This window comes from Physeter macrocephalus, chromosome 2 (genome assembly GCF_002837175.3).
Source record: "Physeter macrocephalus isolate SW-GA chromosome 2, ASM283717v5, whole genome shotgun sequence".
In the NCBI taxonomy this organism is placed as follows: domain Eukaryota; kingdom Metazoa; phylum Chordata; class Mammalia; order Artiodactyla; family Physeteridae; genus Physeter; species Physeter macrocephalus.
The window spans coordinates 83,451,347-83,466,594 of record NC_041215.1 but is presented as its reverse complement, the minus strand read 5'-3'; the positions used below and the strand labels follow the sequence as shown (position 1 = coordinate 83,466,594).

At 38.8% G+C, this 15,248-nt stretch overlaps 1 protein-coding gene and 1 non-coding gene across 2 annotated transcripts in view; both read right to left on the bottom strand.

The window, feature by feature from the left end:
• OSBPL6 (oxysterol binding protein like 6) overlaps positions 1-15,248 on the bottom strand; it is a 101,854-nt gene that overhangs the window by 40,227 nt on the left and 46,379 nt on the right. The window contains exons 8-11 of the mRNA XM_024122392.2: positions 13,520-13,623; positions 12,864-12,956; positions 8,351-8,425; positions 2,953-3,118 (exon numbers count right to left, since the gene is read on the bottom strand). Coding sequence (XP_023978160.1) covers positions 2,953-3,118; positions 8,351-8,425; positions 12,864-12,956; positions 13,520-13,623 — 438 coding nt within the window. The remainder of the gene's footprint in view (positions 1-2,952; positions 3,119-8,350; positions 8,426-12,863; positions 12,957-13,519; positions 13,624-15,248) is intronic.
• On the bottom strand, positions 2,546-2,689 carry LOC112064595 (small nucleolar RNA SNORA79). The gene has a single exon (XR_002891555.1). It is a non-coding gene; the product is annotated as a small nucleolar RNA SNORA79 (small nucleolar RNA).

Genomic DNA, 15,248 nt, shown 5'->3' with positions numbered 1-15,248 from the left:
TACTTTCTCAGCCAAGAACAACATGATATCAGAAGTGTTTTTAAAGAGTACAAACTTCCAGTTATAAGATGAATAAGTTCTCGGGATCTAATGTACAGTATAGTGTTATAGTTAATAGTACTGTATTATATACATGAAAGTTGCTAGGAGAGTAGATCTTAAATGTTCTCACCACAAAAAAAGAAATGGTGGGACTTCCTTGGTGGCGCAGTGGTGAAGACTCCACACTCCCAATGCAGGGGGTCCGAGTTCAATCCCTGGTCAGGGAACTAGATCCCACATGCATGCCGCAACTTAGGAGCCCACCTGCCGCAACTAAGGAGCCAGCAAGCCGTAACTAAGGAGCCCACATGCTGCAACTAAGCAGCCAGTGAGTCACAACTAAGGAGCCTGCGAGCTGCAACTAAGGAGCCCACCTGCTGCAACAAAGACCCAGCGCAACCGAATAAATATTAAAAAAAAAAAGAAATGGTACAGTGTTAGCTATCACAATTATTTTCAGAATATAAGTGTATCAAATCAACATGTATACCTTGAACTTATACAATATTACATGTCAATTATATCTCAATAGAGCTGGAAATAAAATAAAACAAAATAAAAGCAACAATAAAAACAACCTCCACTGCCATTTCTGCATACCTAACAACATACATTGGTAAAAATCCAAGGCAGTCTTTAATTCTGAAACACGAAAAGGTTGAATTTCCAACTCCTATCTTTACAATAACAGTTTCTATAAAATGCAAAGTCTTCTAAAATAGGGATTTCCTTATAAGAGGATTTTTTAAAGAAATGGAAAAATTTAGCATAAAACAGTGGCCTGAATTAAAGGGGAAAAATGGTGAGATCATAAGGGACTCACAATCTATTGATTTATGTGCTACATTCTAGTTATCAATTTTAAGGTAATAACTTGATAGCTGAAATATGTTAACCCAACTGGCAGCTCTAAAAGCGGACTCTCACTCATTTCAAAATCCATAACTCTTCCCAAAGAGTTCATTCAATAGTCATAGAAAAGCCCCCACTTTTTTTCTAGCACAACAGAAAAGAAAACATGTTGTTTCAACAAAGGCTTTAAAATTCTGTTGAAACTTGGATTTCCTGAAAGCCTCCAGATTGCAACCAAATACACAAAGCTTTCCCAGGGCTACCTTCAAATTTACCCATCTTCCTTCAGAAGCTGTGCTATAGTTAATTCACACATTTGCTGTCTCATTTTACCTGCTGCTATAACCTCACATTAGAAGTAAAAGCTACTGGCTTTCCTGGCCATAAATCTATGCTGTTACATAAACAAAATAACATTGCTCTAGTCTAATGACATGATTAGCATCCAGCTAAGACATGCAATAAAAATGTGCAAGGAGTAAAACAGGAGGTGAAAGAGAGGTGGCCTTACAGAATCTCAACTGAAAAATCTATAGAAAAAAAAGGTGGGGGAGATGATATCATTTAATTGCTTCAGGATTGTGGAATTAAAGAAACCTCTGCTAGCACATCTTTGCTGATGGTTTAAAACTATACATTTTTGTTGACTTCAGCATTCCCAGAGATGTCCTCAGTGTGTGCCCCTTCTGAGGGGGCACTAGGCTCTTAAGTATTATGGGGGGTACTTGAGATGTTCCATTTAACACACATTTTTGAGAATATTTTATAACCTATTACCAGCGGGCCCAGAGGAAATAAATGTGATTAATTCATAATGAGATGTTAGTGACTGAAAACAACATAATGTGTATCTTTCTCCAAGAGACTGGGAAGGTACTGTCAAAAGGCGCGCGCGCGCGCGCACACACACACACACACACACACACACACACACACACACACAGTTTCAGTGGCTGAAATTTAAATACTATAGCAATAAGGGGAGGGAGTTAATTTGGAAGCTGAGGCTCTTCTTGGTAAACACAGACAAGACTGCCCAATCCACCTACACTCTACTCTCCTGCTTCCTCTTACTCTCTGATGACAGCAATTGAACTTCTGCAACATGCCTTATTGAAAACTTAACATCAAAAAAGAGACTCCAAGGTGGGGTGGACTTCTACTCCCCTCAAATCTGGACTGGCATGTGAAGCTCTGACCAGTAGAGTGCAGTGAAGGGACAGTGCTTCAGGTCCAGAGCTGGCTGCTTCCATTCCAATCCACTCCATTCTCTTGGAGCCCTGAGCTGCCATGGAGAGGGAGAAGGAGAGGGACAGAGTTGTGTGCAGCCTCCCAGCGGTCCAACCAAAGTGCTAGCGAAGACGCCTTGAACGATTCAGCCCAGCTTCCGGCTGAATACTGTTGAGGGAGCCCAACCAATGCCACGTGGCACAGAAGAACTGCTTAGCTGAGCCTTCCTGAATTCCTTACCCACAAACTGTAAAGTAAAACTTATTATGTCGTTTAATAAAAAAAGTTTCAAACAGAATCTGTTTCTTTTCTTTTCTTCCCTTGCTAAGGCTAACTCACAAGTATGTATTAAATGATGAAAAACAGATGTTGAGTAGTAGTGTCTGCTGACCTGCCTAGGCTAATGCCTTTTTTTCCCCCTAAGTGTTTGATTCCGCAAATTTCAGAGAATAAATAGATAATCCCATTGTCCTAATATTCTCTGAGTGAAGAAAATCAAATATTAATTTATGATGACCTACAATCCTAGTGCCAGGCCTGAAGGCAATAGGAAGAACAGTCATCAAAGGTTAACACCCTCTTTGTCTTTCTGCCTTTTCTCACCTTCAATGCTACTTTCTTTACTCAGTCAAAACTGTAATCCTATGATGTGTGTTCTCCCAGGAGGCGGGCATCATATCCCACTGCATTTTGTCTATACAACTGCAATAAATATATAAACCATTTGACCTTTCTACCATGACCACCTAAACAAGGATAAGAGAATAAATGGCAACTTCCCATCAAGGAAGAGAGCTTCTCTCAAGGGCACATTATATTTATTGTTACCTTTCTGTGCAATTAGACAAAATTCTTCTTGAAGCTTTGTATAATCCATTGAACTTTCCAGAGGGTCTGTGTGGTGGCTAGGGGGAGTCTGAAATTCAATATCTGCACAAAGGTTGGGGTTGGAGGAATGCAAGCGAACCGGGGACATGGTAGCACTGAAAGGAACCTGAAAGGGGAGGATACAAATTATTAGAGAGCAACAGCACATTGTTCCACCCTCTCTTACATAGAAAAGATCTCTTCCAGTCTCCAGAATAATAGATTCCTCTCTGAGGACACACTCGGAGACAGTACTCATTTATTTTGCAGGTGGCTGGGTAAGAAGGAGTCTCATTTCCCATAGTTGATTTAGTACTGCCACTGACTCACTGGCTTTTCACTGTCACAGGGAGAGATGACTACACAATGACAGGAAAAACAGGCACCATCCCAGATAAGCTTCAGCTCTGAACCCACGGAAACAGTGCTGGCAGAAAGCAGTCTGAACTGTGACGTAGCTGACCTTCTCTCACAAAGTCTAGGTACTCAAGTCAGAGCACTTTTTATGCCTACTTCTTTCTGAGCCTGGAGCAGGAATTTACTGAACAGGTAAAAATTCAAGAGGTGCGTATACAGAAAGATTCACTTGCTCCATTGCCATTAGATAAAACATAAGTAAGTTTAATACTAAATATAATAATGGCTTAAAGGGACTCACAATTAAATTTGAAATTGATTTATCAAGATGTATTTGTAAATGAAATGTAAGTTACTGTAGTTTACCTTTGTATGTTACATAAACATGGCTTATGAACTGGCCAATATTGAAAAGCATTAAGTAAAAAAAGTCATATTCCTATAGATTTTCCCAAATGGCTAGAGGTACTTCCTTGCCCAGGCTGGATCTGGGCTAGGCTTCTGCTGGGTGGAGGCAAAGCACCTTTCCCTCTCCTTCTAGAAGGTTCTACCTGACCATTACAAATGCTGTCAGCCAAACACTCTTGGAAAATGAGAATACCAATTCCTCTTATAAATCAGATTACCAGTAACCTCCCCTAATTCTTACTACACAGACATGCATTCAATTATCTTCAAGAATCAGACTCTTAAAAAAAAAAAAAGAATCAGACTCTTAAGACTCCTCCACAAGTTGAATTTTGTATACATTAAAAGATAATTCACACCCTCTACCTAACAGAAAATATGCTGTAGGAGGAAGGAACCAATATCTTGTCTGATGTACACGTATGTCAGAACCACTTCCTTTTTTCATTGTTTTATTTAACTTTAAACCTCATGACAGAAAAAGAGGGGAGGGAGGGAGCAAGCAAGCATGTGCCTGTGCACGGAGGATACAGAGGATGGAGGAGATGGAGACCCGAAAAATCTAGCCTGAGCTGCAGTTGGTGGGTCTGGGTGAGGGCAGTTGAGACTGGAGAGGGTCCTTAGGATGTAGCTTTGTCTTGGCAAGGAGTTATTTATCTCAAAAGATATCCAAGGCTTACTGGGAAAGAAAGTGGGCATGAAGCTTTCTCCCCAGTTCCGCTAAGCTAAGCATGTTAATATATGATATGTGAAGAATTTGGTATCTGGAGTCATCAAAGTAACTCTTCCTCATCCCCCATGGGGACCTTGGCTACACTGGGCTGGGAGGTGTCAACAGCTTGTTTATCTCATCAGGATCTGAATTCCTGGCTATTCCAGAGAAGAGACACAAAAGTGGCAGATAAGCCATTTGAGAAAATGGAGTCCTTGGGTTCAGTAATTTGCTGGAATCCTATCCAGGCAAGTTTGTGACAGTAATGACTGAGGTTCTTTAGGATATCCATAGGGGAATGGGGTTTATGTGAAAGAATATTTAAAGATAGATAAAGAAAATTTCTGTCCTTGCCTGTGGTGATGCTAAATCTAGAAAGAGCAGTCAGCCCAAGGCCCACTAGGAGGGACAGAGAGAATCCATGGAAAGGTTGGTGATTAGGAGGTCATGGGCAGAGACTGTGACCTGAGGAAATGGAAAGACCAAGGAGTTGCAGATTTAAGGATATGGTTTCAGGCTGCAAGGAACTAGAAGAGCATTTGAGAAGAAGGAATGTGCGTGCTCGGTGGTGGGGAATGAAATGTGTTGAGGATCAACAAAAGGGTTTTATCTGCACTCAGGTGCCCTCAACACTCCGAGGAGGGGCATGACGTAGGAGAGGGGTCTCCTCCCTTGCGTGGATAGGGAGGCTGGGGGAGAAGTAGTGATGGGAGGCCAGGGTGTAGTGGAGGCCCGGAGAGCCCAGTGAGGACCCAGACTTGTTCCTGAGATAATGGGCTCTTTATTAAAAGTTGGAATCAGACACCGAGAAGAAAAACATGTTACAAATTTATATTTTGAACATAAGGGAAGTTTAAATTGGCAATTAAAACGGTAAAAATGATTTTGTATATAACCCACAGGGAAAGGGACTTGGAATGCTCTATTCAAACTGCAATCAAACAGTTCCCTGGGACAATGAAAACTAATATTTATATACTTCTGACTGAAAATGTTTATATTGTTTTTAATTTTTTTTTGGTTAAAAGAAGCATGTGGAATGGATCATTTTAATTGAAAAATTCATGAAATGAAAATACAAATTGAGATGTATTAATCTAACTCTAACTGAATATCTCTTCAGCCTGGGGGCTCATTTACTTAGTTTTTTATTCATCAATTTGAGTATTATGGGATTTGAAAATTTAAATGGTAACTAGGTTCTCTGTCAGTGGTGACTGGAGTGGGGCTGTCTACAACTCTCAGTGTTCGTATGTGAGAAACCTCAATGCTGGAAATGCAACTTCACATCCTCCTTAGGAAAGAAATCCAAGGCTTCCTTGAAATCCTGTGACAGGGAGGAAGCCTGATCCTGGAATATTCTGGTACCAGTAACTGCAGTTTGGAAGGGGGCTGTTAGGAGATGCTTTTATCACCTGTCTATAAAGAAGCCAGAAGAGAAACAGATTGACAGCGGACTACTAGCACTGAAATTTAGCAGTGGTAAACATGAATAAAAAAGAGAACACACAACAGCAAGTCTAAGGAAGATACTGAGCATACACAACTCACGGAGCCAATGTGAAAAGTCACCTGCTGCTGTTACTCTGCATCACATGTACAGGGATGCTAGAGTGGAGTACTGATTGCACTGGGACTCTTGGGGTCCTTCCACGTGGAGGGGCCAGCGTTTCTCCCTTCCAACCCCCTATTCTGTTGGGCCTGCCTGGTGGTGCAAGTGGATCATTATGGATGCTAGTGCTAAGAATCAACAAGAATAAATCTCTGAAACATCTTGGGTGTACTTGTCTTTGGGAGCAATCTCAGCTGCCCTACACACCTAAGTGGGCAAGGAGAACAAGGAGCTGGAGTCATTTGGAAGAATTCCAGACAAAAGGCAACTCGCAGGATAGGACAGCCTCCAAATGTGTGGGCTAACTTTACTGTTGGGAAAAGGAAAGGCAGGGAATTAAGGGGAACCACTGCACTAAAAGAAACAGGAGGGCTGAGTCACCAGCGACAGGTCACTGAGATGTGGGCAAGGGGGCTGAGAGAGCCAGCGGAAGGTCCTGCTAGATGTTGTCCTGCTCTGGTATGGACTTAAAAGCTATAGATCCTAGAGGGTTTAGAGTAACCACTCCCTCTAGTTATTCCTGAATACATGACTAAATGCTGCCAGCTTCATTCGTTAGATGCTCTAAGTTATTCTTAACCTCTGTGGTCACAGCTACCCTGGAGGAGGTGAGCATTAACACCTCCATCTTTCAAAAGCTTTTCCTCTTGTACTTCCAACTAAAAAAAAAAAATCAACCTATTCAAATAGGTTCTAATCTCAGTTTTATTATATTCACTATATGTATCTGCAATCAAAAAATGAACACAGTAGAAACACAATCACTTCCCTGCATGCCACCTTAGAAGTACATTATTTAAGGAAACATTAGTATTTTCATAAAATGCCTGACCCTCCCTTTCCATACTGAGATGTTGTTCTCTCTCCAATAATCATTTGGATTTCTGAATTTTGTAAATGAAAGGTTACATTTAAGAATTTAAAAATTGATTTTACATGGATTTATTGTCAGAATCTGTTACCATGTCAGTATCAGGTACTTTTTTCATCTGTATTTGAATACATGCATAAGATAGACATTAACCATGAAATCAATTTCAAAAATTTGTTTGTTCAAGTGTTCACAAAACTGTGAGTTTAAGAGTCAGTCCCTAATAAATTCCATGTCACTTGTTCATTTCAGAATCAAAATTATTTCTGTCTCTCAAACAAACCAGCTAAGTACCCAGATGTAAATCGAGAGTCAGTCACTAGTTATAAAGTAGAAAACCAACAATCCATACACCAGTATCCATTCTCCTACAATGCAACCAAAATCTTTTCATATTTTTCAGCAATTCTAGACTTAAAATACATTCCACCAGCAGCAAGAGCAAGACTATGATAATTCAGGAAATCTTATGTAATAGCCAAAAAATTAATGTTTGCCATGAACTCAGTACTCTGTATATAAAAAGTTGATAGGATGTCATGATTAAACAAATATTATGATTTATTTTTATCCAGCATAAGGTTCTTGGTTTACATATTCTATTTTATATTCCACGTGGCAGTTCACTATTCTAAGCACCTTCTATTCAATTTTAAGTTTTAGTTATTTGCCTTATATATCTCAATACTCCCTCTATCCTCCTAACATCCATCCTATTTTCTCTTTTAAAAAAAAAAAGCCAAACCAACATCTAGATGTGAATTAAACACCATTTAACTTTGTGGTTTTCTCCTTTCCACACTATATTTTCTGATTTCCAGCTCAGTATTCTTTCCAGAAAACAACTTTCCTTTGCTAAGTGTAAGTTTGGGTAGCCGCTGAGAGATGACACCAAAATTCACCTTTTCTTACCCTCTCATTTCTTTATTCTCACATCCTTTTCAAATAGTCACATTGCTACCAAAAAAGCACAATTTATGTCTGTAGTAACATGGCTTTTCTTAGAAAAACAGAAATCAGTTAGCAACGGTTCCAATATCAGTATGGCAAAAAAACCAAATAAAAAACCCCAAAAGAAAAACCCCCAAACCCACATCGTTTCAGGAAATCGCCCACACACTCCATTTTGCATCCTTGAATTTAAACTGTTTCTCACACTGAGAGTAGAAGTAGAAATCTGGATCCCATGATAGTTTTCCATTGCAAACCCAAACACCTGTGTGCGAGGCCGGCAGTGCAAAAACAGCCAGAGAACATGCGAGAGCTCCGCCAACACAGGACAGGGCTGTGCTTGATGCCATTGCACACGAGTGGCACCATTAGAACGCGGGGCAGGGTGACACTAGTACACAGTTTCTCATTCTCATTAAACATCCACTTGAGATTGAAATCCACTCACTGTTGTAGCCACTGCTGCTGCTAGCCTCTGCCGGCGCCGAGTTGTGCTGAACTGGCCCTTCGAAGATGGCCCTTCCTGACAGTGAATGAGAGAAGAGGAGGGAGGAGAAAACACGGGATGGGGGAGGGAGAAGACAGGATATGGGAGGATGAAAGATAATCAGACAAGGGAGAGGGAGAATTTTTAACTGAAAGTTGACTTTTGCTAAATCTTAGCATTGAAAATAGCTTGGAGGGGCATTCATGCTGTGAGAAAATGTTATTGTTCTCATGGTAGAACACCCAAACACTTAAATCTATTTGCTGAATATAACCCCTACCCCAAAAGGAGATGGAAAGTTATGAAGTGATGAAGAGCTTACGATTTCAAGGTAAAATAAATGTACGTCTTGTTTTATTCATGCAATGCCATGTTCTACGAAGCCAAAAGGCATTCAGTAGATCGAAGCAAAAAAAAAAATGAGTTCAGGGAAAAGTGACTAAATAAATAATGTGCAAAGGCTAAAGCAAACAGGTTGTAATGAGAGCCTCCTGTTGGTCAGGAAGAATTTTTTGTTTCTTGCTGGGAGGAAAAAGTAAGGGGAAGGATACCAGGAACCCTCAACTCCCTGTTTTCTCCTACTATAAAGGTCTCTGGGATTCAATATTAAGAATGATATTGATCTTCGGGTTGAAGAATTTTCCAAGGAGGAAGGAAGCCAGTCCCCATAATATAGGAAAAAAATCTCAATGTCCTCAGTGTGCTGGGATAACACCTATAAAAATCAGCTATGAAAATCTGAAAGTATAGGCTTCATTTAGTGATGTTCAACTATGCATAAACTAGTAGAAGAATCTTAGAGCTTGCTTTCTTTCCTTCTTTCTTTCTTTTTTTTCTTCTCTTTTTGGTGGACACGATAAAGGGTAATAACACTGCCTTCTAACCAACTCAACTTTGCTGCATTTGACAGACCCTGACTCTTCAAGGTCGTGAGCAATAAATTCAGTTCCAATTAGCTGAAATGTTCTCAGAATCACCTAACAGTCAGACTGAGAAATAAAACAGCATGGCTGTGTTAGTCTTTTTGGAATAACAGAAAAATATTTTAAATTCTTATATCTCCAATTCTCTTTAATTTTCCAAATTATATTCACATTTCTCTCAATCATCATAAATCTTCTGTGTACATATATGTATATGTTTAGTAAACACAAACACACAAACATAATCTGCTCTAGACAAAACATTTCCTATACAAAATTCCTTTATGCCTACTGTAGTTAAAAAAAAAAAAAGGAGAAAGAATATATTTTTACTCTTCAGTGTAATTTGAGCATCTGTGAGATCTAGGATAGCTGCACATGAATGACATCAGATAATTTATCTGCTACCCCATACTTCCTACTATTCCTCATTCTCTCCAATATCTACGGATCTAGTATTTAATGCATGCTATTAGCAACACAGGAAATGTAACAGCAATCTCTTCTACAGCAACCCTTATGAAATCATTCTCTTCTTGCCCTCCTCCACCTCATTTAAAACACAACCAAACTGTTTTACTGCATGATGATGATACTGAGATTTTTAAGAGAAAGAGAAATTTGAGCTTTGGGACACAGGAAGTATTTTTTCCAAAAGGTAATTCCACAGAGACGTCTCGGACAACTGTTGCCTCCAATGAATCACACAATGGATTCTTGAGCTAGCTTCCCAGTGGCTTCAAGGAGAAATATGGCCCACATTTTAACATTCACATTCAGATCAAAAGCATCATCTAACTTACCTAAGAATAAGCAATCAAACATCCAGTACAACATGTTCTTCATTTTTACTTTCCTAAGGTCAATTTTTAAAATGATCTATTTTATAATTATTTCAAAAATTACAACTACTACAGAATACTGCATACAAACTTCAGTAAAACAAGATCCATAACAACAATAGCAGGAACAATAACCACTACCACCACCAGGCAGTCTAGGTTCCTGCATAAATGTCTGGTGGACTAGAAGTTCCAAACGATAGAGGGGATGAAAAATGAGCCACTCACTACAAAAAAATCTCTCAAGTTGGCCACAACAATGAAGAAAGTGGTTCAAGTAATGAGATGATTATGGGCTCAAAACAAATACTTGGTATCATGAGATGGGATTCTGATGGTCAAGAAACATTTAAAACAGGAGGGAAAAACCTGTGTATTAGGGTGAGAGAAAGTGGTGGGTATGTTTAATCCACTACAATAAAAATAAATGCTATGACTTTCTGTAGGTAAAATACTGATGAGTAATGACATTCATATTAGTCACAGTCATCCCTGGCTGATTTTAAGATTCCCCAGTCAGGTGTGCATGGTGAAGAAACTTCCAAGTAACTTCTCAGTGCTAGAGAATGAGCATCCTGAGGGATCCTGGAAGGCCTGTTGGTTTGGGTGAGCAGAAAATGTCTAGGGATGGTACTAAGTTCTGCAGCATTCACCCTATGATCCTTTGGTTTACCAGATCAAGTGGAAGTGAGGTTTCTCTGGGAATGATTAATAGCTTACCGCCACCTCTCAGTCTATTTATTTCCACTGGAGTTGGAACTAAATCTACTTTTGAAAGTTTAACGTTTTCTTTGAGTATGGGATGAGATGATTTCAATTTCCCCCCAAAATAATTAAACTAGAATCACAAGGGCCATTTTGTTACTCTTTGGCAAAACAGAAACAAGGCAAAAGAGCATAAATGAAAATTTAAGAACAAACCACCCCAAAATGTGACAGGAATATGAAATGGAGAATATTCTCCTGCTTTTTAAACAACTTCTTTTGATGACTCAGAAAAAAATCTTCATAAACTCTCCCCACATTGAAAAGCACAGCCTGTGAACAGGAGGGCTATTCAGAGTTACATTCTGTTTCCTCCAGAAAACACTGAGTGTTATGGGGACCATGGTGGGCCTCGTAACCACAGTAGGACAGCCAGTGGCATTGCACTCATACACATTGAGAACCAACCTACTGCAGACCACAGCTGTGAATGGGAATTTGTTCAATGGGATACCTTATAAAAACAAGATTGAAATGATATCTATCCACAAATGTATATGTTCTTATGATGCTGGCCTTCTTCAATTATTTTATTTATAATTAAGGTTCTTTTTTCCTGGCTATGATAACCATAGATACCATGTTTAAAAAACAACAACAACAACAACAAAAACGACCACCACAAAACTAGACAATCATATGCTCAAAAGCAATTTTAGGCAATTTTCTTGTGAAGTCATTTGGCACATTTGTCTCTATAGTATTAATTTTCTGAAAAGAAGGGGAAACGCACAGAAACATACTGAACAAAAGACCACAAAAAATTGTGTTCATAGAATGTGGATATTCTAACTAAAAAAAAACAGCGATCATTAGTGCTTGTGAAAATTTATTTTCAAATATATCAGATTAGCAAGCAAAGCAACAAAGAGTTTGTTATTCATACATTCAGAATTAAAACACAAAGAATGTTATCAATAAAACCAGAATTAAGGAAGAATTATTGTTCTTATTTAAAAGACTGAAGAATTCTAAAAAGCAGTCCCTTTTACCTCTGTGTTAGAATATAGATTGATTTATAGTGCAATAAAAAGAAAAACAAAATCATAAGTCTAATTTTGATTGTGCAGGGCAAGAGTCCTTTATAATATATAGCTAGAACTGGAGTAGCAGAAATTCAAGCTTAAAGATCTGAAAGTAACATGAATTTTGACGTAAGAGATTTTAGGCATTTGCCATATTTTGTATCATTGCAATGCAATGACATAAAAGGATCTTGCTTTAAAAATTTTAAACTATTCATTTCAACTAAATAACTTATTTAAAATGAATTTCAGGTAAATTTATCACAAGCCATGAAGACTTTAGTTCAAATTTTAAAAGTGATTGTTGATGGCCAATAATATTTTTGTAGAATCATAGAATTTTAGAGTTGAAAAGGAATTCAGAGATCATCAAGTAAACTCCATCACTTTACCCAGGAGTTAATGGAAGCCCCCAAAATTTAACAGAAATGCATGAGATTATACTGCCAGGAAATCATAGTGATTAGATTAGAACCCAAGTTTGTTACTTTCTAACCTATTGCAGTCCTCATCTCATTTATTGATAGATACAAGTTTGGACAGCATTAACACACAAAAGCCTCTTTTAAGATCTAGTATATACAAATGAATGTTCATTACAACCCATTTGATTTTCAGTCTAGATTTTTAAGATGACTTTTTGTTAAAATATGTTTTAATGGTTCCAAGGCCATAATTGAGGATGAAAATGCGACTTTACAGCCATATTACATAATTCTAATCTTAAATTCTTTTTACTTATGCCAGAATAAGAATAGATTTCTCACTACTTTAGACAATATAACTCAGTCTGAAAAGCTCTAGCTTTAAAGCAGTTAAAAGCTGCTTTAAACTTTTCAACTTCTATGAATTGACATATACAGACTAATATTTAAAAAAAAATATATAAGTATAAATGAAGGAAAAGTAAAGTCTGTACCTGCAGTTGTATTTTTGTATCTTTGCTGACACTTTTTGTTCTCCATCGTCTTGTGACCCGCTTGTCTTTCTTTGAAATATCTACACAGTTAGCCTACATTACACAAATAGTTAAAAGCAACAAAGCATTATTAAGTTAACACAGATGATACAGGTATAGACAAAGAGAGCACAGCAAGTTAGTATAGAATCATTGTTAGACACCTAAAGCAAACCAGCCAGGAGATAAAGGTATATCTGATGCACAGTGGGCATTAAAAGCAGAGATAAAAACTTAACCATAAAACATATTATTCTGCTATACCAAATGAAAACAGGATTAGCGTTTTTGCTACACGAAAAGACAGTAATAATTCTGAGAGTATCTAAGTTATGTCTTCATAACTATCATTTCTAATGCAAAACAAAAATGAAAGAATGATTCAGATATTTACTTCTTCCAGTTAGTTTGTATTTAAATGTAAAACATTTCAAAAAATATACCTTAACACAATGACACCAAGATTCAAAAGTATTAAGAATAACTCCAGAATATAAACCAATCCTTATTGTAGTTATTTCCCTTTAAATGTTACCTTATATATTCATAGAACAATCCAGTAAAAATTCTGAGTGAATATCTTAAGGTCCTTTGACCAGCAGCAGTAAAATGTTTACCTGCATGTCAGTAAAGTTAGGCGCTGACTGAGTTCTCTGAAGTATTTCCAAATTCTGCAGGAGTTTGCTAAGTTCCACAAGGTTTGACTGGCAGTGTGCAAGGTCTAATGCAAATCAGAAATTAAAATATGTTACAACTGGGCAGGGAGTGGTGGTGATGATAATAAAAGGCACTCTATCCAAATTATGGCAAATATGATGAGGCAGATCTATGTTTATAGAATGATGATACTGGCAAATGAAAGAAAACAGAACTGGTCTCTGGTTTAGAACCATACAACCAATGATTATTTATTGGATGACCTCAAAACCCACTCTTACAAATGAACAGTTATTAGTGTAGAAAGCCATTAAAATCCCAGTGAAATTGGGTGTGCTCATTTTCCTGCTGAGGTGGCCTTTGTCACATCAGAAGCACACTCAAGGGAACTTCAGCAGTTGTAGAGTTTTGTTGCTAGGAATGTGTCTACCTGCTATGAAGGTCTTCATATAGGACTCAGAATCTCTGCACACTCTACAGAGAGCAGGGCAGCAGCAATACATTGGGGGCCAGGTCCCACCCAGGTCCCATCTCTCAGCAGCATCTGCCCTAGGGTGGGAGCCCTAGGTGAGCTGTTCAAGTGCTGCTGTTGTTCTTCCAGGGAACTCTTGGCCATCAGTGGCCTTTAAATTCCTCAAGAAAGGAAATCACCCAACGGAGGTGACGGAAGAGAGTACTGAGGGGGCTAGGACCCTTCCACCACCCCCTCCCCATTTCAGGGGAGGCAGCACCATTGTATTCCTCCCATGCGCCCCACGAAGAAAATAAAGTGAGTGACTTGGAAGGGTAGGAAATACCGAAGATAAACGGGAAGGAATGAGGGAGAAAATTAGTACAAAGAAAGAAGGCAGGGGTTAGAGGGAAGAGGAGAAAGGAGTTGGCTAGAAGAGGCCTATATTTTAACTTGCCTTTTAAAGAACAAAACTACATCACAAGCGCTATGCTGGTAGGGACATTATCTAACACTACCTATCCATTAAAGCTTCTATCCAGTAAATATTACATTAATTCTCCTAAATAACTGTGATTATTCTACACAAATGGTGTATGTAGGTAGTGTAGAGATATAGAAATGGGGCTTAAAATCCTTTCTAACAGAATGGAAAGAGAACTTGGTGAATGAACTTGACTCAAGGCAAAAGGATCCAAAACTAAGGGTCGGGAGACATTGATATACTTTACACTTCTCAGCTGCAGTTTTCTCACCTGTCAAGTGGTGACAGTACTATTTACTCTCTTACCTTCCTAATGAAAGTAGCAACTGAGATGGGAGGTGAGAAGATTCTATGAAAGCCAGAAATGGTCTTTATGGAGTATTAACTGCACTATGTTTAATCATTCTTCTAGGGCCTTAACTTGGAACAAGCACACCATTCCTTGACACTTCTATCATGGAAGAAATGAAACCCCTGGCAGAATTTCGCTCCTTGCTTAAGTGTCTGGTTGTATGTAAGGATTATAAGGACTTGCCCAAGACAATAAAAATACCTTTAAAAAAGAAATCTCTAGGGCTTCCCTGGTGGCGCAGTGGTTGCGCGTCCGCCTGCCGATGCAGGGGAACCGGGTTCGCGCCCCGGTCTGGGAGGATCCCACGTGCCACGGAGCGGCTGGGCCCGTGAGCCGTGGCCGCTGAGCCTGCGCGTCTGGAGCCTGTGCTCCGCAACGGGAGAGGCCACAACAGTGTGAGGC